The sequence below is a fragment of the Oenanthe melanoleuca genome, chromosome 5 (genome assembly GCF_029582105.1).
Source record: "Oenanthe melanoleuca isolate GR-GAL-2019-014 chromosome 5, OMel1.0, whole genome shotgun sequence".
NCBI lineage: Eukaryota > Metazoa > Chordata > Aves > Passeriformes > Muscicapidae > Oenanthe > Oenanthe melanoleuca.
In genome coordinates, this window is record NC_079339.1 from 1,212,118 (window position 1) to 1,236,087 (window position 23,970).

Sequence of the window (23,970 nt, forward strand, 5' to 3'; positions counted from 1 at the left end):
TCTGATGCAAATATTTGGTAAATTAACTTCAGGATTCTCAAGTTCTTACTACAAACTGACCAATAATATTTTACCCTTATTCAAGAACCTACCCAAAATAAATGTTCCTAATGGCGTTTCACATTAGATTTGACAGATATTTTATGTTTATACAGCTAGTAAAAAACCCAAGAGAGCATTTGCATGCATATTCATGTGTGTATACACATAGACAGGCAAGAATTTGCAGGAAAAGCACACACAGGCTGAAGCAGATTTTAAAAGAATAAGGAGAGAATGTGCTTCTTTCGTGACACAATTAAATCCATGTTCTAATTTTAAAAACAGGGATCTATTCACGTCCCATTCACGAATTTTTCTAGCACTGAAGAAATAAATACTGAGAACATAAAACCTAAAAGCTGACAGAAACAGAGTGATTTTTTCAAGGTGATGAGAGAGCTGCACAAAAAAAAAAAAAAAAAAAAAAAAGAAGACATAAACAATCTCACGCAGTTAATCTATGCCTGGGCAGTTCATCAACAAAACTAACAGAAGGAATAGCCAGCCCTGCCTTGTACAAAAACCCCATTTTTCAGCAGAGCAGCAGGCACAGAAGCAAACCAGCACCATTTTTACCCGAGACAAAGGCATCCTTTGGTCTCATGCAGTTACCCCGATGGAGAAGCACTCAGGGCAAGAGCTGGTGCAGGAAACTTTTCCCTTTGGAGCACAGCATGGCAAACAAGAGCCTCTCCTCCTTTCTGCTGGATTTGCTGTGGAGCCACGAGCACTTGCCAGAATCTATTGCCATTTGCTGCAAGTTTGATCCTAGAGGTTGATTTTTAAAGACAAAGACAGCTGATTTTCTCCCCCCCTCCCTTCCCTAAGCCTCCTCCTCCTCCACCAAGGCACGTCTTTAATTCTCTTCTCGTGGAGAAACTCGCACCATTTAAAGTCTGAGGCACTTCCCTTTCTCCAAGCAGAGAGTTCTCACCGAGATTTTGCTAAATGTGCACTCAGAAAGAGAAAGCAAAGCCCAGCAAATCACTCACCCTCTGCAGCCACGTGAAGTGCTTGTAAATATCAATGTCACCATCCATGCTTCGGGCCCATCTCAGCAGTCACATTCCCAGCCTCAAAAGAAACTTTTGGGAGCGAGCGCTCTGCTTTGTTCTGCAGGATGGAGCTGGGATTTCTCCCCCTTCCAACCCTCAACTTCTCAAATCTTCAGTGCCTGCTCATATTTGAAGCTGAATGCTCTGCCCCTGTGCCACAGCCTCACCCCAAAGGCTTCTCACAGATGTGTATGTAACACAGGGCTGTATAAACACCAGGCTCCCCCCCAAACATCTGGATTTTTTAAACAGCGGATCAGCTAGCAGCAGGAACAATGCAGCCCTAAAAACATTAAAAAGATAACTTGCTAAATGATCTTTAAAAAAGGACCTTTCCAGAACAGCATAAATCTGCAGGAACTGTTCCCCTTTAATGCTGAATAACAAGCTAAAAATTATTAAGCTGTCACTGAGAAACTATTCTCGAGTAATGCTTTCTCTGGCTTTCTGTTTCAAGAGAGGCTGGAACTCATTACCAAAGACCCCCTATTTCCTGTCTCTGTTCTACTCCCTGTTTATTGTAACACTACTCAGCCTTCTCCATTTATTTCAGGCTCAGACTAAACCTAAAAATAAGCTCTGCTCTTTGAGTTACTTGCCTGTCCTCTCAAAAGACATTCTAAAAGGGGAGGAATTCCAGGACGATCCTGTGAATAAGATAATGATCCCATAAATCCTGCTGTTGCCAAAGAGGCGATTTTCCAGCCCAGCACAGGATGATGGTACCTTTCCAAGAGGTTTGCCTGCTCCTGCTGAAGCTGAAATCTCACAGCATGGCAACTTTTCAAACTTGCAACACCGAGATAAAGGCGCGTGCAACGCAGCGCTCTGCCCAGGAGGGAATTTATATTGTGGTGTCCCCTAGTGCCTCCACACAGCAGTCATCCATAACTTGGAGATTTTCACAACAAACCCCAGCTTCCAGGGCTGTTTCTCCCCCTGGTTCAAAGTGGCTTTGGCCTTTAACCAGGCAGCTGATGGTTGCACACACAGGGACAGCTGCTTGGGCAATGCCTCTGCAGACCTCGTGGAGTATTTGTGATCATCCCAGAACATTTGTTTGTCTCCTCACTGCCTTCAGGTCAGCCAGACTGAGCCCTGGGCTTAGGGAGCAGTAAACCAGCGCTTAGAGTCAAAGCTGCCCATGGTATTGATGTTATACACAGAGCACTCCATGTCTGAAGCTGCATAAAGCCTTTCCTACAGGGCCCTGCCCACATTCCAGGCTGGGGAAGACACAGATTTGGGACAGAATTTCTTCAAGGACATGTGGTTTTTTAATATTTCAGCCATTCTTGGTCCTTTTGGCCTGATGGAGCTCTTTTGAGAGCCTCCCACAACACAAAGTAATAGGGAATATAAATATAAACCTAGATTTTCAGTTCCCTTCATGTACTTATTATCTGTTCTTAAAGCCACATGACAAGAAAAACATGACAATTTTCAGCAAGTCAGTGCTACAAGTCTTCTAAAGGTGCTGGGATACCTAAAATCACCAGTGAGGAGAAAAGAACTGTCCATTTCCAAAAGGAATGCTATAAGTCAGATCTGACTTGGGCTGCCCTGAGCATAGAATATATTTATTTTATGCTGTCTGAAAGTGGATGAGAGCAGTTGTTTCTCAAATAGCTCATACTGGCTGGAAAAAATCTTAATATACCATCAAGAGTGCATTAAAAAAACCACAACTTAATAGAGTACATTTCCCTGTCAGGGCTGACAAGCTGAATGGGGCTGCCTTGACATTAAACACAAATGACCAACAGTATAAAGTAATTTTTTTTATTCCCCAAAAAGACTTGTTATCTAATTGTGGAGGTTAGCAGATACATCAAACTTTATCTCACAGCATTGCATATCCCACAGTGCCACCACTATGGTGCCTTAGGTTCCACATTTTATACACTGGCTCTAAGACTCCCATCTCAGTCTTATTCAGGGAAGAAGGAAACACCTCTCTCAAAACATTCCACCACACTTTATCAGCTAATGATTGTGCTTTCAATTTTAAAAACCACTGGAAAACTGTGCTACTAAACTCCCCAGTGCCCTGCTGTAGCATCTGCATTCAGGGTAGCATCCATTTCTCCTTTTAAAAGTATTAAAAATGACAACATACCTTATTCTGCCTGGTCACTTGAGCTGGATTTCAAAAGGCAACTTGATTTCTGTTAGTCACTCTTCCTGATTAAGGGGTGAGTGTCTGAATTTTCTGCACCTTATCAGCCAGAATATGTTGACAGCATACATTCCAGACAGTCACATGCTCCCTGGGAGCCTGTCACCTGCACACTGAACTTTACATCCTGCTTGAGCTTTGGCCTGAACCTCTCAGGAGCCAGCTGAATGCAAACCAAACACCCCAGATTTGCTTAGAATTTTTTTTTTAGGTTATTTTTTAGGAAATCCATGGCTGTGTGTAGCTCTTCACTGAGCACCAGTTTCTGGCTCAGTGGAGAGCTAAAAAAGCAAAGAAACAAAAGTTTCTTTGCCCCAAAAAGAAAAAAAGAAACCCCACTTCCACTGCAGAAACCCTCAAGTGTTACCCAGAGAGACTGATCCAGATTTTGCTCTCTTGCCCACATCAAACTCTTTTCTGCAGTGCCTTCCCCAAAATAAAAACACAAACATCATGGCAGTACAAATGCAGTGTAGGGCAGTAAAATATTTCAGGTTAGCAAAGTTTATATACTCCATAAGCTCCTTTAGGGTTTATTTGCCAGTTCCACACAGAAAACTGCTGTCAGACTGGACTAAAAATTCCATTTGCAGAACACCAAAGGTGGCAGCCCAAGAACTTTGGTTCAAAACCCACTCAGCCAAGTGAGCCACTGCTTTTAGTCAAATACCTCAAACAAGGCTTGAAGCCTCTTTTACATAGTAAACAAACATGCTGCAAGAGCTTTGAAATGAAAGCAACAAAATCAGCTACACTTCTCTTCTCCTTCCATTCCAGACCATGAAGAGACAAGAAAACAACCAGAAATCCTCTTAGAGCAGTGGAGGGAAAGGCACTGTCTGGTGTTTTCCCTCTTCTACCAGCATTGCTTTTCCACCACTTTTTCTTACGGGAAATGAAAAAAAAAAATATTTATTAGCATTGTTTTCAAAATTTCACTTATTTGTGATAAAACACAGGTTTTGGTGCAGCACAACTGCAAATCTTGTTCTTCTATTGCTTCTGGATCTGGGAAATTTAAGGGCAAAGGAGCAGGAGTAATCAGAGCAGTCCTCCAAGTCTTCCTTTTCATCAATAACACATAGATTGTTCTTGTTTCAAGTCACATCAGCCCCTGAAAACACTAAAAGAGCTTATACTTGCTCTCTTAGGCCAATAAATGAAGTTTGCATCCCCCCAGCCTCATCAGGGGACCCCAGTGAGGAGGGACATGCTAGAAAAATTTACTCATCTCCAAGAATTATTGTCAACTTTTCCTAAATATTTTCCTCTGTGATTTTTTTTTTTCTTTTTTTTTTTTTTTTTTTTTTTTTTTTTTCCCAGTTCTAGTGTCTAGGCTGCTTTGGAAACAAAAGGATTAGGACCAGATTTTAAAAGGGAAAATATTTTCAGCATGCCAATTCACATGTGTCATTCTCATGGTGCAGAAAAATGTGAGAGCTCCAGAGTGAAAAAAAAGAGAGAGAAAATATGGGAATATTGTGTATAAAGAAACTTACGCCATTTGTGTAGAAGAAATCTCTTTTTCATGGCAAAAATGGCTTCAGGAATCTAGATGAAGTATTTCCAGCAAGAAAAATTGTCTTAGAATCTTAATTATACTGACAATGTCTACATGACAGAGAAAGAAAAAATTCTTGGGACATAATTAAAAAAATACACTGTATTCTGTAGATGAGCATGTTTGCTTGGCTTGTGAAAATTTAAAAAAAAATAAACAATTATCCTGGGAAACAGACAAGAAATAACATTTGGCAGATGCACAAACAAATAATCCTTTCCCAGCATAAGATGCACTCAGCCCTAATGCCTTCATTTGTTATTTAAAATCAAGGATTGGTTTTGGAATTAAACAGACTTGGGTGGCCATTGGTGCTGGAACCCAGAAACTTGGGAGTTTTGAACTTTCTGGGCTTTCTAACACTGCTTTTGACTTAAGGCCTTGGAAAAAGCTTCCAAATTTAAATTATAGAGTTAAAATCATTGGTGTAGTTAGAATAAAAGTGTGTAATTTCACATGGTGAAAGGCTTTGAATTTAGAATTTTGGAATATAGTAATAAATATAGGACAAAGTAGATATTCTTAAGCATTGTCTTTTCCTTCTTCATACTTTCAAGTAGTAGTTTTTAATTAATTATTACTGCAGTGTAAATCACAAGTGTTTAGTTATTGAGTCAAAAGTATAAATAAGTGTTCTGTTTTCAAATAAAATCTCAAAAATATTTTCTACTTAACAGACCTTCACCATCACTGTGAACACTTCCCCCAGTTTAGGCAGAACACAGAATACAGAAATAAAATAATTAAAGATACTTATTGTCATCCTACCACACAACACATTACAATAAACCAGATTTAGTTTCCTGTCTCAAATTCTTCAAAGCACTGCTGAAATTGCTAAACCTGCAATAAATCAGTATAAGAGACATTTGGAACAGGGTATTTACCAAATATTTGCTTACACACCAATAACATTGCCAGGTAGCAGTTTGCCTCTCCTTGCTCTAATGAATGTCAGATTATTCTCTTCTAAATTTCAGAATGAAAAAAAGAGTAAAAAACCAAAAAAAATCCAACTAGAATAAGCTGCAGATACACCTTTACAAGTCCCTATTTCTGATAAGGAATATACAAATATTATTTTCATTTTTTTTTTTTCCTTAAGCATTATATTACTGAGGAAAATCAAGCCCATTGTTTTCAACTTCTGGCAAGGAATAGGATGCCAACATGTTTAGAAAATATGTCAAAAATAAATGAGGTTTTTTTTCCCATTTTTGAATGGTCACAAAAGCTTAAAAAATACTTACTTTTGTATTATTGGCACTGCTGATCCAAAAGAGAATGAAATAACTTTGCTGTGGATACAATATTGCTATGTTTGTCATTATTTATAAGATATAGCAAATTTCCATAAGTCAATCTATCCATCCAAATTCTGTGAAATGTGAGTAGGGGTTATATAGAGAAATACTTCAAAGTTATGCCCTTCTTCTATTATTCAAATAATGCCTCCAAATCAATACAGAGACCTTTTAAAAGTAAATTTTGCCTCCAGTTTCTCTACATGACCTCTACCCCTTTTCTGTCAGCACCATTGTTTAAGGAAACATAATTTAAGGAAATTATCTCTTACCAATCTCTCTGTTAACTACTTTATGGAAAACATTTTCCAATGGTTCCTGCAGCTCCACTTGCAAAACACATTTATGCACTAATGTTTGCTAAATGAATGCAGTGTACAACATTTAAATCAGTGGAAAGCAATGCAGGTTCAGAAGGTGAGATGGAAAAGGGACTCCTTGCACAGCATCAGACACAAAAGGAAAGATGAACTAGTGGAAATATCCCATTATATCCCATTATATCCCATTATATCCCATATCAGCCACTTAGGGCAGAGGAAGGCATTGAAGACAAAAGCTGAAGGAGAATTGTTGAGATGGAACTGAATAAATGATATTTTTGAAGGATAACATGCAATTTCTGTACAAAATCATGGCTTCCTACAGAGTGTTCCACTGACAGCACCAGGGTAAACTTCATATGTAGAAGTTGAGCTCGTTGAAATCTGGGAAAACTTCCATGAAATACATGGAATAATTCCTGCTGTTACAGGAATTGTTATCGTGTCTTCCACGAGGACTCCAAGCCTCAGCCCATGACTCCATCCTGTTTAGGCACTGTAGTTCATGGTGGCTCTGTTAAACATTACTGACCAGGGTGAGAGAAAATGACATTTTCAGAAAGAGATCTAACATCAGCCCTATCCACTGCAAAACTGTTAAACTTCTATTAGTTGTTCACATAGAGGAGGATTTCTTACATCTGAGAGGTGCTGCAGTCAGAGGTGATGGGCTTGGTTCCTACACAAAGCAAAAATTATCCTGGTTTAGAAGAGTTCTATGTTCAGAAAAGCTCTCTAGACCAGCAGTTCCAGTGTCTCCAAGGAATTCTCTAATATTCATAAATAGCTGAACACTTCTCTGCTGGCTCTGTAACCCTTGGGGAGCCCTGAGAGGACCAGATTTTCCAGTTCAAGCCTTCCTTGCATCACCAGTTCACCAAAAAGGAGCTGGAGCACTGTGCAAAACTGGGATATTCAACTTTCAACCTTCTCAGAAAGCAGAACCCATCTAATGTTTCCAGCTGGCAAAAATAACCTGTGGGATGGCTGCTGTTCTGCACTGCCCATGCTGCTCCTTTTCCAATCTAACATGTGTTAATATCCCCTGGCAGAGGGGACACCCAGCTATAAATAGAAATATCTCCATCAGCACAGTCAGATCTAGCAGCAGATTAACTCAGAATACATCCCCTTCCCACCCAGCTGTACTGAAAAATGCTGTTGATGCTTTTATAAAAGAGTGTTTTCAGGAGCATGGAAGTGCCCTGAGCTCAGACTTTTTCTGCCTCTCTTCTGGCCCCTGTGAAACGAATCTTGGACAAAAGTGAAATAGAGATGCCAGTGATTGGGTTTCAGCACAGCACTTTAACACATGCTTAAAATAAAACTTTGAAGTGACTTCACAAGCTCCATCAAGTCAGAACTCTGAGCTGGGCTTTAGTGTTTTCATTCAGGTCTTTGTGAAGATATTGGGGGAAAATATTCTTTAATTTTAACCCTCAGTGGAAACAATCTCTTTTGAACATTAATTGTGAGTGAGTAACAACCAAGACTGTCATGAATTTGTCCTTTTTTCTGCTGAAAAGTCTCTGGTTTTACCACTAAAAAACAGATCTTCAAAAGGAACAAAGAACAGCACATATCATAAGGCAAATCACATTCTATTAAAAATTGCCTCTGCCACATGTTCTTCTACTATTTCTTCTGCTCTTCTCTCCCTTTCCTCAAATTGAAAATATTTAGAAAGATTTTCAGAGTTAAGCTTCCAAAAACCTCTTAAATAATCAGAAAAATACTAATGAGTTTTCAAGAATTGGCATTTTAAAGCTACATGATGAAGCTTTAAATTATATTATTGTAAATATAAATGTTCCTCTAGGAGGAAAATCATATTTTGCAATCCTGAAAATGAGGCTTAAGTTCCATTTTAAGAGCACAAATGTTCTTCTTCACTCACAAAAGGTGAATAGAATGAAACCCAGAATGAGCAGTGGGGAAATTCATTTAGAGTTATGCAACTAAATACATTCTCTTGTAGAATCACAAAGCCAAATTGCCACTGCAGCAGTTAATTTTTAATGCTGAAATTAGTGTCTGCTTTGTGATAGGTCACTGCTAATACTGAAATATTTAACAAGAAACATTGGAATTACCCACAAATTTGCTTTGTATGAGCTCTCCTAGATAATCCCTAAGTCTTTGTGATGTTTTTAAGGCCAAAGAATTTACAATTAAAGCCATTTAAAACAGCTCTTTTCAAGGCATAAGTTTTTAATGCAATTCTGAAGTTGGTAAAAGTTCATATTTAATTTTTTTTTTTCTTCTGTTTTAGGTTTGTCAAAAGATTTTTACAACTATAAAATCCTCATTCTGTGTGAGACAGAACCTTTCTAAATTCAGTGCTAACTTTGCCAAACCAGTTTCATCCATCTCAAAGCAGGGACAGCACAGTTGCTGTGCCCAGTTAATTCTGCAAACTCAGGAGCCTGAATTGTTCAGAGAGCCCAGACCACAGAAAGAAACAAAAAAAATTTGGGCTTTTCCAAAAGAAAAGTTCAACAGATGCTGTGCCTCAATCTTAGAGGGAACACCAAATCACCAATGGCACCATAGGAAAAAGAAATTTAGCTGCTGCTCTCAAAAGAGTTAATAGGGAAGATAATATCAGGTTTGAAACATGATGCCTCAAGTTTTGCTATTCCAGCCATATCTAAGTTTCCCCACATCTTTGGTATTCACACCTAGAGCAGGTGGGGCAAAGAATATCAAAATTACCACTGGTTAAAAAATAGAATAAAATAAAATAAAAAATAAAATAAAATAAAATAAAATAAATCAGAAACATCATTTGCTGATATTTCATGGCTGCTAGGAGAGCTCTCAGGGCTGCAGCAGGAGATGGAGATTGCCAATGCAGGACACACCAGGAGCACACAATCATTGGGATTTTTATCCTGTAGTTTACTCAAACCCAAATTTGATACCCTCCAGCAGGAATGAGCCTCCAGCTTCCTCCTGGCTTCCCATTCTGTGGTTTCCCAGCAAAGCAACACAAAGCAGTGGCAAAACATTCAAATTATTTCCATTAGTTTGTACACACTGCTTGATTCCAGATTAATGGCAGCTGAAATGATTCTTAACACAATTTTCAACCACGTGCTGAAGTGAAGGAGAACAACACACATTTCTTGAAAGGAGCACACTCATCTGCTTTGAAAAACATGAAATGGCTTTTTGTGTGTGCCTCCCCAGGATAAGTTTGGGGGTATTTTTGGTAAAATGTTAGAAACGAAGCCATTGCTGCAGTGCCTGAAGCTATTCAGTGGCAGGTCCAAAGGAAGGTGCTTGGACCCCCAAAATAAACAGATGTGGCACTCATCACCCACAAAAGAAAACCCCTCACACACTTCACAGACAACATCTGCTGCCATTCAGCCATCAAACAATGCTTTGTGTAACACTTCAGGTGAACATGACAATGAAAATAAACCCCAAGTCTCGGTTATTAGCCCACACTTGAGATAGAATGTTTTAAAAAGACACTTTGCAGCACATTCCCCTGGGGAAAATGCACCATCTGAGTGGGGTTTTGTTAAAGATACCCCAGAATTTCATAGAGCAATGATCCCAAAAATGCTTTTTTCCTCTCCACTCACTGGGATGCAGAGTTCTCGTTCTGCAGACATCACTGCCCCAGCTATCCTGGCACATGACACACACTAAGGGTCGTGTTTCACAGCTCTGGGCTGGAATGAAGGAAATTTCAGCACAGGACACAGCTATGAAACACAGATTCCATTCCATTCAAATAAGCTGAATTGTATCAGATTTCTTCCAGAGGAATTATATGCATGCTCGCAAGTTATTTGCATTTAAAAAGCATAAGAAAGGTCTTCAAATACATAAGATTATGATCAATTTTCAAATAAGTCACCTATCCTCCTTTGATGCAGAGCAGTGCAAAATATTTTAAATCCAGTCATCTCTACATGCAGCACTAGAGATATTCCAAACCACAGTTTTCCCTGTTTTCTTGGTCCTGAATCCAGACTGACCAGCTTTATCAAATGAGCACTGCTCTTGCTACAGGTCCAATTTTACTGTGAGCCACTCTGAAAATTATGTCTTTTAAATTAATCTCTTAGCTATCATAAAGATTAGAAAAATCATTAAAATTTCTGTTGAGGCAAGCATTTGCTAAAAGCTGGCCTAAGGGTATCTAAATCCAAAATCTAATACTGCAAATTAAATGTTGTCTATACCTTCAGCTTTCAAAACTGGCACTAAATTCTCATTCCTTTCTCTCATGTGGGCTCAAACAGGATTTTCCAGCCCCAGACTCTGTGAAGAATTCCAGGGAGCCAGCAGCTGGCAAGTCCAAACAAAAGCAGCCACCCTTCCAACAACGTTGGAAGTATTGTAAATAAAGAAATATTTACTATAATATCATAATAAATAAATAAATAAATAAATAAATAAATAAATAAATAAATAAATAAAAATAATAATAATAATAATAATAATAATAATAATAATAATAATAATAATAATAATAATAAATTATAATCAATAATAAATATAATAAAAATTATTATCTCCAGAAAAGAGTGAAATACAGTAAACCAAATTTAAAAAAATTTAAAAGCCCAGAAAAGGCAACTTTTTTTTTGTAATTAATTTTTACTATCTCTTCTTTCCCCAAATGACAAAATAAGGTCTTTTATCAACTTCTCCTTCTCCTATATCTGCATTGCTTTAGAAATCAGCACATACAGAAGTGATATCCTCAGCTATTATTGCCCACCACTCCCTGCAGTTCTCTAAATATGCAGATTTCAGTTATTATTAAAAATAATTTAACAATTAATATTATATTAATTATATTATAGTAATTATTATATACTATATACTATATACTATATACTATATACTATATACTATATACTATATACTATATACTATATAATATAATGTTATATAATGTAATATAATGTAATATAATATATAATATAATGTTATAGTTAATATTATATTAATTATATATTACATAAATTATATTATAAAATTTCTAATAATTACATTATTCTAATGTTAGAATTTAATATTTATTGTAAAAACAACATGAAAATACTTGACCCCAACCCTGTTTGCAGAGAAAATGGGAAAGCTGGAATAAGAACTCACCAGGTTCTCCTCAAACCACTCCCTCAGACACACTGCTGTGGCCCCTGGGATTTGGTTCCTCAGTGCTTCTTTCTCCTGGGGGTCCTCCAGCATCTCCAGGGCCATCTTCAGATCTTCCAGGAGGTGCAAAATCTGGAATGTGCCCAGGTACACTGATGGAGCTGGTGACACGATATCATAACCACCATTAGCATACTCTGCAGCTGACTTTGTGCCTAAAACCAAAAAAAAATGAGGAGACAACACAATGTCATATAATTGCTTTGAAGGTGGAAAATTAATAACAAAATGCACAGAACAATATTTGGGTTTCAGGCTGACAGGTCTCACTCCAGGCTGAAAACTTTAATTTCAGGCTTACAAATAACTGAATTAGTTTCTAGATAAACCATGAAATCTGGAGAATTAAATACTCTGTGGCTGACTTTGTGCCTAAAACCAAAAAAATGAGGAGACACCACAATGTCATATAATTGCTTTGAAGGTGGAAAGTTAATAACACAATGCACAGAGAAATATTTGGGTTTCAAACTAACAGGTCTCACTCCACGAAAACCTTCATTTCAGGCTTAGAAATAGTTTAATTAGTCTCTAGATAAATCATGTAATCTGGAGAATTAATTATTCTGTGGCTGACTTTGTGGCTAAAACCAAAAAAATTAAGAGAGGACACAACGTCACACAATTCCTTTGGAGGTGGAAAATTAATAACACAATGCACAGAACAATATTTGGTTTTCAGACTGACAGGTTCCACTCTAGTCTGAAAACTTTCATTTCAGGCTTACAAATACCTGAATTAGTTTCTAAACAAACCATGAAATCTGGAGAATTAAATATTCTGTGGCTGACTTTGTGCCTAAAACCAAAAAAATGAGGAGACACCACAATGTCATATAATTGCTTTGAAGGTGGAAAGTTAATAACACAATGCACAGAGAAATATTTGGGTTTCAAACTAACAGGTCTCACTCCACGAAAACCTTCATTTCAGGCTTAGAAATAGTTTAATTAGTCTCTAGATAAATCATGTAATCTGGAGAATTAAATATTCTGTGGCTGACTTTGTGGCTAAAACCAAAAAAATTAAGAGAGGACACAACGTCACACAATTCCTTTGGAGGTGGAAAATTAATAACAAAATGCACAGAACAATATTTGGTTTCCAGACTGACAGGTTCCACTCTAGTCTGAAAACTTTCATTTCAGGCTTACAAATACCTGAATTAGTTTCTAGACAAATCATGAAATCTGGAGAATTAAATATTCTGTGGCTGACTTTGTGCCTAAAAAAAAAAATAAATAAAGAGACACCACAATGTCACACAATTCCTTTGGAGGTGAAAAATTAATTACACAATTCAAACAACAATATTTGGGTTTCAAACTGACAGGGTTCACTCCAGGCTTAAAACCTTCATTTCAGGCTTAGAAATATCTGAATTAGTCTCTAGATAAATCATGAAATCTGGAGAATTAAATATTCTGTGGCTGACTTTGTGCCTAAAACCAAAAAAAATTAAGAGAGACCACAATGTCACACAATTCCTTTGGAGGTGGAAAATTAATAACACAATGCACAGAACAATATTTGGGTTCCAGACTGACAGGTTCCACTATAGGCTGAAAACTTTCATTTCAGGCTTAGAAATATCTGAATTAGTCTCTAGATAAACCATGAAATCTGGAGAATTAAATATTCTGTGGCTGACTTTGTGCCTAAAACCAAAAAATAAAGAGACACCACAATGTCACACAATTCCTTTCTAGGTGAAAAATTAATAACACAAAGCACAAAACAATATTTGGGTTCCAGACTGACAGGTCTCACTCTATGAAAACCTTCATTTCAGGCTTACAAATACCTGAATTAGTCTCTAGATAAATCATGAAATCTGGAGAATTAAATGCAGGAGGTGTGTACATCCATGTAATTTTTTCTTTTTTTTTTTTACTTAGATCATATTTGCAATGGCCAATTTATAAACCCCCAAGCTCATCCCAAATCAGCTGTAATTTTCCACAGTTACCATGAGATGTCACTAAATTCTCAGCTACATCACAAAAAGTTCCCACACAGGACTCTGCCAAGCAATGCAAGAATGATGCAGCTCTTTGACAAGAAACTGGGATCAAAACAGATCCTGGTACTAGGTCTAGAAAAAATATAAATGGCCATGAGTAGGTTTAGAACTCTCCCATGGAGAGCAACACCACAAAATTAGCAATAAAAATGGCAAATGAAACTTTTCTAGCTCTGTAAATTGTACTGTCTCCAGTCATCCAACATAAATATTTTTTCTCTCAAAAACAATAGGCACAAATAACCCATAACTCACTTGTGGAAGAATTATAAATAAGACAAATTCTAATATCTCCAAAACTTCTTGTCTTAGTACCCTGTATGTTTCAATGAGGTGCACATTAAAATAAATTCTTTTTTCTTTAAGTCCTGAGTTTCAGACCTTGATCTCATTTGATATGGTAGCAAAACTTCTCTTTGTTCTACTTTTAAAAGTTTTTATCTACAATTTATGTACAATTGTGTACGTAACAGATTGTACACATGTCTTCATTCATGTTCTCTCTGGCATAAACAATCACAATTTCTCTTCCCATTTGACTTCATTAGAGATTTTTTTAAGTTTTTGATCATTCTCATTGCACTGGCTCCACATTTATCATTCACTACAAGACTACATAAGTGATGTACACAAGTGGATTTTAATAATCTCATTGCTATTATTATTTTTACTCCAGTGTTTAAAACAGTTTACATGCTAGTGATGAAAGGAACAAAAATCTTTGAAAATAATCTGCTAAGTTTATTTTTCCCATGAGCAGATGTATTGAATGTGATGTCCAAATATATAAAGAATTCAGATTTTCTCCTTGAATTCACACTAGCTTGAATAATCAGTGTTAGTTTGCCTGCTGAGGTCATTTATCATCATCTGGGCCTTGCAAACTGTGTTTGAACCCAGTGTTTCATTTTACATGTAGCCTGATACACATCTCATGGAGACACCCAGCACCTAGCACACAGAAATAACTAAATTTAAATAATTAAATTTTTCATTTAATGCTAATATTATCCCCCATTTCAACCACTTTTTGAACAAAGACAATACTTGGTTTCTCATTTATTGAATGCTTCATTTTGGGAATATTTTGGGAAAATTTAAATAATATTAACCAGTTTTTATTCAAAAACTTTTTCAGTGATCCAAAGGAGTCTTTCATGTCTTTGCAAAAAATTGTGTGGCTTGAATTCTACCATACAATTGATGTGGGGTTTGTTTTTTTCTCCCCACTGTTTTAAATGATGAAAAGCCCTCCCCAGAAATCATTCTATAGAATGATTTTTCTTTTTTTTTAATATTGGTAAAGCAACAGTTGTTTTCACCACTGGAGCATTTCATATTGCCTTAATCTCTTTTCAGACAGAATATTCCACTTGAGCCTGCTGACTTCCTCTGATCTGAGTTTATTTTAATACCTCAAGTGCAAGATCTCATCTTAATTTCTGGCTAAGACCAGGTGCAAGATAAAGTTTCTTCAATATCCGGTGCCACACGAGACACCCTCCCTCTGTAAATCAACCTTGGCTTCCTGAATTATTTCCTTTCCAGGGGAGGATCAGCTGGCTGCTTTTGCAGCTGACCAATAAATATTTTTTTTCTGTATTTCTGTGCTCTCATCCTCTCAGGCCAGCTTGTTTCTGTATCTCCTAGTGGAGATTAAGAAGAGCAGAAATATTACTAAAATTTACTATGCTAATATATCATATTAATATATTAAAAATAGCAATTTCCAAATTGCATAAGGGCCATTTGGATCATATAGCCAATGACACCTTTTTCATTCAGCCAGTGGTTTATTCCTTAATTCTGAGACACAAACTGGTACATGACATGACTTCTCAAGTAATATTGATTCCTTGGTTATTGTGCCATTTCTCACTCTTTTGGAAAGCTCCAATGCCAATGTTTTCTTTTTGCTTAGCTGGCACTTTTCACTCTAGAAAATCAGGATTCAAAGCTTTTCCATAATCAGCTCTGCTGGCTACCACTTCATTAAAAATATTTATGGAATGGGGAAAACCAAAATGAGAATTCTGCTGTTGATTTTTTAATGAATGTTTTTATTTATAGACAAGAGAGAAACACCAAACAGAACCACATAAACTTAAAGGCATGCATCAAATATCTCAGGTAAAAAAAAAAAAAAAAAAAAAAGGCCAAGCTAAATATAATTTAAAACAATTGCTCAGTTAATTGCACTAGGTAAATAGTTTATATAGACAAATATCCACATACATCAAATGTACCACTGTAACTTTCTCCAGGACAATATTGGCAGCTCTTTTTTCACCACTCCAGGTGACTCACTGTGTGTCACCTCTTGCCTCAATCCCAGAAAACAATCCCAGGTTATATGTAGGAAAATTCAGGGCTGGTGATATCATATTCACACATTTTCATCATGCCTTGATTCGATTTGCCTCTAAGAACACACCAGGGAAAACAACATTTACATACACAAGGACTGTCAGCTCTAAGGAACTGATTCTATAAAGGATAAAATTTTTGGAGCACAGGCAGGAATTCTGTGGTTTTTGAGACTGGGCAAGCTCCATATGCACCCCTGAGTTATCCCAGGCAGCTGGCAGAATCCTGAGCATCCTCACATTTCGCAAAATTTTAGATTTCCCTAAAACTGCTTTGCTATGGATTGTTAACATGGCACCTTTTATTCTCCTGGCTGCAAGGGGAAAATGGAGAACTCCTGGGAATGCAACAAATAATGCACTTTGCACTAGGTACAGAAATGCAGAAATGCAGAGCCCAAGTCAGCATTTCAATTCAGAAAACTTCCTGATTTACTGCTAAAATTCAAATTGTTCACAGGCTTGCTTCTCTTATTTGCCTTCCCTGTAGTTTCATGTTAAGTAGGATTGCACTGCTCAGAGGGACAAGAGCACACCCTGGAAAACAGAAGTGTGGAGGAGAAAATAATTGTATTTCTTTGCATTGCTTTAAACCCTAACATCCTTGTGCTGCAAAGTACATGGAGTTTTAGCACCAGAATTTGGATATTCTTGCAGATTAATGGAAATAAAAAGAAAGATGCCACATAACATTATTTATTACCAGCATTCTCTATCTTTAACAGCTCTTTATATGTAGCTTTACTACAGATAACTGAAGGCGAGAAGAATGCAGTTAAAAAAATCAGAATTTTAACAGTACTCAGGAAAAATGAGTGCAGTTTTGAACTCTTGCAAAAGGACTATTTTTTTTGTTTTCTTGAGCAAGTCACAGTCCTCCTGTTCCTCACTTCTTTTTGAAGGGGTAAACAGGACCCAGGGGAATCTTTTGTCATGGTGTTTATCTAATACCCAACACCATGGTTTCCCTGTGCACTACTGGAACCCCATTATTCATCATGAATGTTCATTTTAGAAAAGCAGGAAAGAAAAAAAAAAAAAAAAAAAAGAAAGAAAGAAAGAGAGAAAAAGTGTTGGAACCAAGATATTCCAAGTAGCTCCTGGCCTCCCCAAACAGAAAATGAGTAGAGGAGGTTAAAGGCAGCTGCACATTATAAAGAATAAAATAAGTAATAAAACAAGCAAAACAACTTTTAGGTTACACATTTCTTACACCCTGTAAGACTGTACAAGGGCATTTTTCTCTCAGAGTCCCTTGCAATTAGCAGAGTGGCTTCAAAGAAACATTCCTTTTGGGCAAATACATAACCTATTCAGAAAATAGCACTGCCAGTAGCTTGCAAAAAAAAAAAAAAAAAAGTTACTAAGCACAAGTAAAGGCCAGTTTGAAAATCCCCTCTCCTGAGCCTGTGTTGAATGCATTTATCCATCTCTCTCTTGCATCCTAACTTCTGATCCCCAGCATTCATCCTCTTCATCTCAATTTTTTCACTCTCAAACTGGCTGAGTTTAAAAAAAAAAAAAAAAAATCCAAGTAATGCACAGCTCAACCATCAATGGTTAAAAAGAGATTTTCCTAAGACTGCTGGTTCCTATAGGTCAGAAATCAGCAAAAACCAACAAAAACACAACAGGAAATACAAAAAACTACATTTATGCTGGGTAAGGATGACTTTCTATAAAGCTGAGCTATTCAGGAGAAACAATTCTGACATCTGACCAACAGTGGTTAGAATAAAGTTACAAACATACATTTCCTCTGGCTTTCCAGTCCATCATTACACTGCTAGAAAACACATTTTTTACCTGGATTTTTACCCAGTGAGCATATAGGTTGTCCAAGTTCTTCCTCTCTCCTTCCAGACTACAAAGTGCAATTCTCCTTTGAAGCCCAGCTTTCTTTTTCTCATGAAGACAGCCTTGAAAATGTGAATTTATGGAAAGCAGCAGTGAGGGCTGGACAGGACAGATCTCAGCCTCCTGGTTGCTCAGCCTCCTGCAGAATGAGCCAGGAGGGAGCTCCCACAGCCCTTTCTTCTCACAAACTGCTCCCATTAACTTCTCCCCAAATCTCTGCTTTTACATCTTTAACTACAGGGGGGAAAAGCAGCTATTAAGCTGGATTAGCAGGAAGCCCTAGGAAAAAATTTCCAAGCCTAGAAAGGATAATGACCACATTCAGATGAGAGCTTGATTTTCACCTGAGCTCTGCCCACAATCACACATGGAATCTTTGAGACAATTTCCAAGAACTGTCTATAATTTCTTATGCAAATTATAGGTGCAATTACTCAGGCTTCTTTCCTACCTGCCTCTAGAAGCTGAGCTGTGATGTGCAGCACTTCACACAAACAGCTACAACAAAAATAAAAATAGTCTTTCCTATCCAGAAACACAAGCTAAGCAGCCTGGTGAAAAAAAAAGGAGAATGGATTATGAGCTGTGAGTCTCCATTGCACAGGGAGAACAGGATCAGCCCATTCATTAAAGAATTAAAAATACCTGCAAGAATTTTCTCTCTATTTTTTTTAATTACACATAAAAAGGAGTGTATTTAGGGCCAGTGAAACCAGTAGTCTAAGTAAAACAGTGTTTTTAGCACAAAATCTATAATAGTTTGTAATAAGCAGTAGTAAGCAATAGTTTGTAATAATTCAGTTTGTGAGGAAAAGAAGGAAACTTGTTTTATTAAGATTACACAGTTTTCATTTTTAAAAAGGCTCTCAAATCAATTTCACTAGATTAAAGTAAGAAGTGGACAAGACACAATTTTGAATTTAGTGATATCAGACTTCTTTAAATTTGAATCCCAGCAATCTGTCCACTGGCCTGTTAAACAAGTGACTCACTCATGTACTGAAAAACAGATCACATCATCCAAACTACACAGGGACCTTTGTGTCTCAGATTTTCAGCCCCCTGGGATTTTGGCCATCATGGTTTAACTTTGTCACATGTTGGATCTGCAGCTACTTGGGTTTCTGTTTCTTTTCAGCCCTTCCTCAAAACTCAGCACAAACAGGGATGATGTGTGGAGTTTATTTGGTATAAATGCAATGCATTGCTGCAGTTTGGTAAGCTGGTGTGTGTGTCTAGGACACCACAGTATTTTTGCTGTTTTACACTACAAAAAAAGCCACCTACCTCTCATCAGAAATAAGGAATTTAAAGTAGCACATTTAAACTTAAAGTATTTTTCCATTTTGAATTAGTTGTAACTCCCATTCTCAAGAAAACTTCTAATTTTTGAGGTTTTGCTGGAGCAGCAGGAACACTTGCAAGGAAAGTCAAAGATCAAACTGATCCATAAATCAGTTTGAGTTGGACCTTCAAAGGACCACTTTGCCTTACAGCAAACAGCTTCAAACACCTGATTTTTTAAATGATAAATAAGTATTTATAGGAAAGATGCTCTCAGTGCCCTGATTTTCACATCCCTTTAAAACACAGATCAGAAATGCACCTGGACACTTCTAGAAGGTTTTAACCTGAATGCTACAGCATGTGTATAACCTTAATAAACAGCTGGTTATGGCAACAAATGGCTGTCATGGTTCTTCAAGTGTGTACATTTGTTTTAGGAGCTGTTAGCAAAATTAAAAGCAAGGCCACAGAGAGCTGACATGAAAAATGATGAATTGGGTAAATAGAAAAACGATGAGCTGCTCTATTTTTAAATGTTTAAACTATTTCTATTTGCTATGAATCAGTTATTGTTGATATCTGAGGAATTATCTAATCAACTTTTCTGAAGCCAAGTATCTGAAGATAAATGTCAGCACCTTAAACAATTTTAAGTGTTATAAAATAAAACCCCACAAATTATAAACTATAAATATTGTGTTAAGCTTTTCTATTTCTTCCTTTAATATCCTGGATGTTTAGAGGTCACACAAAATTTTTTATCTTTCCCTTCCCCCCCAAGCCCTTATCATTCTTGACACATAATTTTCTGGAAGTGTTAGGACAGGAATTTATGTATTCCTTTCTCAAAGACCTAATTTCAAGCAATTTTCTATGTAATTTCCTTTTTCATATCTCTATTTCTATAAGATCAATGCATAAACACACTGTAGTTAATGGTTAAAAAAAGCCACAATATTATAACTTCACAAATGCTCCCAAATTACTTAATGCATAGCAGAAATAAGAGAAACAAGTGCTCCAGATACATTATTTCTTTTGTTCAGAAAAAATAGCCAAAATCATTGCTTGAAAAATAACAGGAAATAAAAAGGAAATGCACTAATCATAACTGAAGCAAAGCCTTTTAACACAATTGTAATTTATTTAGAAAATGCAAGAAAACCACTGCAGCTGTTGTTGTCCACTTATTCTGATCTGCAATGAGGGAAATTGCTAAGTATTTAAATTGTTCTGTTTTGCTCATCATTATTTCAAATACAGTCAGTTCAGTGCTCTGAAGTGAAATTCTAGAAAGACTCCTATTATAATTATAAAAAGTTATATAAATCTAAAAACCAAACTTTGAATTTGAAAGTATTGTGAACCTTGAATAGGAAACTTTATTCCACAGAGCCTGAAGTCCATACAAAGGAGTTTGAGGGAGTGCCAGCATTATATTTTTGTTTGGAATCCAACTTCTAATCATTAATTACAGGTGATTTAATAATCTCCACAAACAGGTCCTTAAATACAATTTCCTCTGGAGATCCCTTTTCCAGCAAGGCTGTGGGGAAGTTGTTGATTTTCCAAAACCACGAAATGAACACCAGCTCAGGAAAAGGGAATTCAAACATGAATACTCCCTTGGACAGCTCCTTGCCCAACTTTTTAATTGCAATTACTTTTTAATATTTCTGTGCTAACACTGAAATATCAGTACACATCCACGTGATAACACATTTAACTTGCTCATTATTTTCCAGTGAGCAATAATTGCAGGAGCTCTGGTTATTTTTCCATATATATATATATTCCATACATATTCCACATATATATTCCATAAATCTATTCCATATATATATTCTCTATATATATATTCCATATATATATTATATATATATATATATTCCATATATATATTCCATATATATATATATATTCTATATATATATTCCATAAATCCTGGAAACTCAGTAATTACATTGGTGACTTAGTGAATTTGAAGAGACTCTGTAGCTGCAGAAAACTATATGGTGTTGATCAGATCTTACAATTAATGGTCACTAATCACAAAAGGAAATAATGGATTTACAAGTTGATGATGGAGAGAAGTTTGATGCAAATAAGTGTAAAATAAAAAGTGTATTGATTTGTTAGGATATATTGCAAAGAAAAATAACCAAAAATTTCAGCCTTGTAAGGAAACATTTTAATAAATGAAGAAAAGGAGAGGTAATGACTCAGTTAAAGCTCAGAGGGGAGCAGTGCCAAAGCCATGGAGCTCAAATGAAGAAGGAGCAGCTGGATGTGATACATGGTGCTTTCTTTAGCCCCTGCAGCTAATGACCAAGTGATGTGCACTGACAATCACAATCACATTAGCTCTTTTTGCTGTTTTAGCCAAACAAGGCCAATCACTCAGTGCCTGATAGATACAGGCAGGAGAGACTTTGGGAACACTGACCTGTCAAATTGGATCAGGCCCAGGGAAATCCAATTTGTTAATCTCAGCCCCCCCCCTCCTGCAGGCTGAGCACTAATAGGTTTTGTGGTGCTCAGAGAAGGAGCACAGGCTGCAGTGGGGCGTTCTGTTTGGATAAATCAGGATTGGCCATGGGAGGTGTCACCTCTCAGAGCAAGGGGTAGGGCTTCTAGAACTGCAAAGTGCCAATCTGAGAATACTTGTAATATATATATATGTAATATTTTAATATTAAAATATATATATGTACTTGTAATATTTATATACATAATATTTTAGTATATATTTGTCATATTTTTATATATAACATATTATAATTATACATTTTTTGCAGTGTTTTTATATTTTTGTAATATTGTAATGCCTTGCAATAGATATTTGTAATATTTTGCTATATATCTACAATATTTATATAGATTATGTAATTCTATAATATATTTTTTCAATATTTTTATATATTATATAATTATACATTGTTTTGTAAATGTTTAATATATTTTTAATAGTGTAATACTTTGTAATATATATTTGCAATATTGTAATGCTTTCTAATATATATTTGTAATATTTTAATATGAATCTGCAATATTTTTATATATTATATAATTATATGTTGGTTTGTTATATTCTTATATATTTTCAATAGTGTAATACTTTGTAATATATATTTGCAATATTGTAATGCTTTCTAATATGTATTTGTAATAGTGTAACATTTTGTAATACATATTTGTAATATTTTAATATATATCTGCAATATTTTTATATATTATATAATTATATATTGTTTTGTAATATTCTTATATATTTTTAATAGTGTAATACTTTGTAAAATATATTTGCAATATGGTAATGCTTTCTAATATATATTTGTAATATTTTAACATGCAATATTTCTATATTTTATATAATTATACATTGTTTTGTAATATTTTTATATATTTGCAATAGTGTAATACTTTGTAATATATATTTGCATATACCCAGTTCTTACCCTAAAGGAGAAGGCCACAAGTTTTTGATGCTAATAAAGTGAACAAAAGAAATGAAAACTGATTACAGAGAGAGGATGCTGGCTTTGTATGTGTATATATATATTTATACTCAAACTTCAAAACTTAAGCAATGGCAGATATACATCTCTGGACTTCTCCAAAATGGGATTAATGCTAATTTTGTGCCTAAAGATGAAGTTTCTGAGGTCAAGAGAAGAGTGTGGCTTTCCTCAGGCCTCATTGCCAAAGAAAACATCTTTTTTTTTACATCAGTCATGAAGTTTAACCTTTGACTCCTGGAGATGTCCACAGAATCTGGACACACTGAAGTGAAGCAGCACAAGCTCTTAACAATTGATTTTTTACTCCTGTCAACTCTAAGAGCAGCTACATTTGTACAGATGATTTTTCCCACTATTTGAAGAAATCTCAGTCCTGGTTTGTTTCAGTACATCTCACAGACATCCTTTCAAAGGGGTTTTCTGCCTTATTTTTTGTCTCACCATACAGGACAAGAGAGCATTCCTGTTTTCCAATCCCTGCCCAAATTGCATGCACTGGATTGAATTAGGGAGAATCAAACTTGGATAATCATTCTGTTCCTCATTTCAGACAAATTGGGATAATAACTGGATCCAAGTACAGACTCCAGCAGATCTACTTGGTCCTTCAGTCATGCCAGAATATCCTAAAAATGGTTCTGGAGCACACAGAACATTGGCTAGAGGAGAATGACAACAAAAATAAATAAATAATAAATAAATAAATATATGAGTTATACAACCTTTCCAAACAACTGAGTTTTTCCTAAGTAAAGGAATAAATCATCATAAACGACTGAATATTTATAGTTTGGAGTGATCAGCTGATTTCCAGGGAATAATTCTCCCAACATCTGCATCACTGCTCTACACCACCAGGACAGCCAAGTGATGGGGTGGGTAAAAGTGACATCATTGGAAATCCTTGTTTATCAATTTAAATTCCTTATTTATCAAGATTAAACTCTGAATTGGTATGGCACAAACAGCCTGAAAAAGGAGCAGGGAAAAGAATATGAATATCAACCAAGCAACCAACAAAAAACAAGAAAATTGTCTTCTGGCCTCAATTATTTTTTTCTGGCATGAAACTTAGAAAAAAATAATTTTTTAGGCTGTCATATTGCTATTTAATAATTTATGCCATATTATGAGTGTATTTTTCCATGAAAAATAAACCTATTCTCAAAACCACAAGGGATAGCTCCTGGGGAAAAAAAAAAAAAAGTGTATAATCTGAAAATCAATTTAAATAGAGGGTTTTTTTTTCCCATTCTCTTGCTTTTTC

The 23,970-nt window shown here is 36.0% G+C and overlaps 1 protein-coding gene across 3 annotated transcripts in view; it reads right to left on the reverse strand.

Moving 5' to 3' along the window:
• PPFIBP2 (PPFIA binding protein 2) overlaps positions 1-23,970 on the reverse strand; it is an 89,935-nt gene that overhangs the window by 47,593 nt on the left and 18,372 nt on the right. The window contains exon 3 of one of the 3 annotated variants that reach the window (XM_056494091.1): positions 11,589-11,803. In XM_056494091.1, coding sequence (XP_056350066.1) covers positions 11,589-11,803 — 215 coding nt within the window. Of the gene's footprint in view, positions 1-618; positions 801-1,034; positions 1,538-11,588; positions 11,804-23,970 lie in introns of those variants that run through there. The other 2 variants (XM_056494093.1, XM_056494092.1) reach the window with 2 other exon arrangements.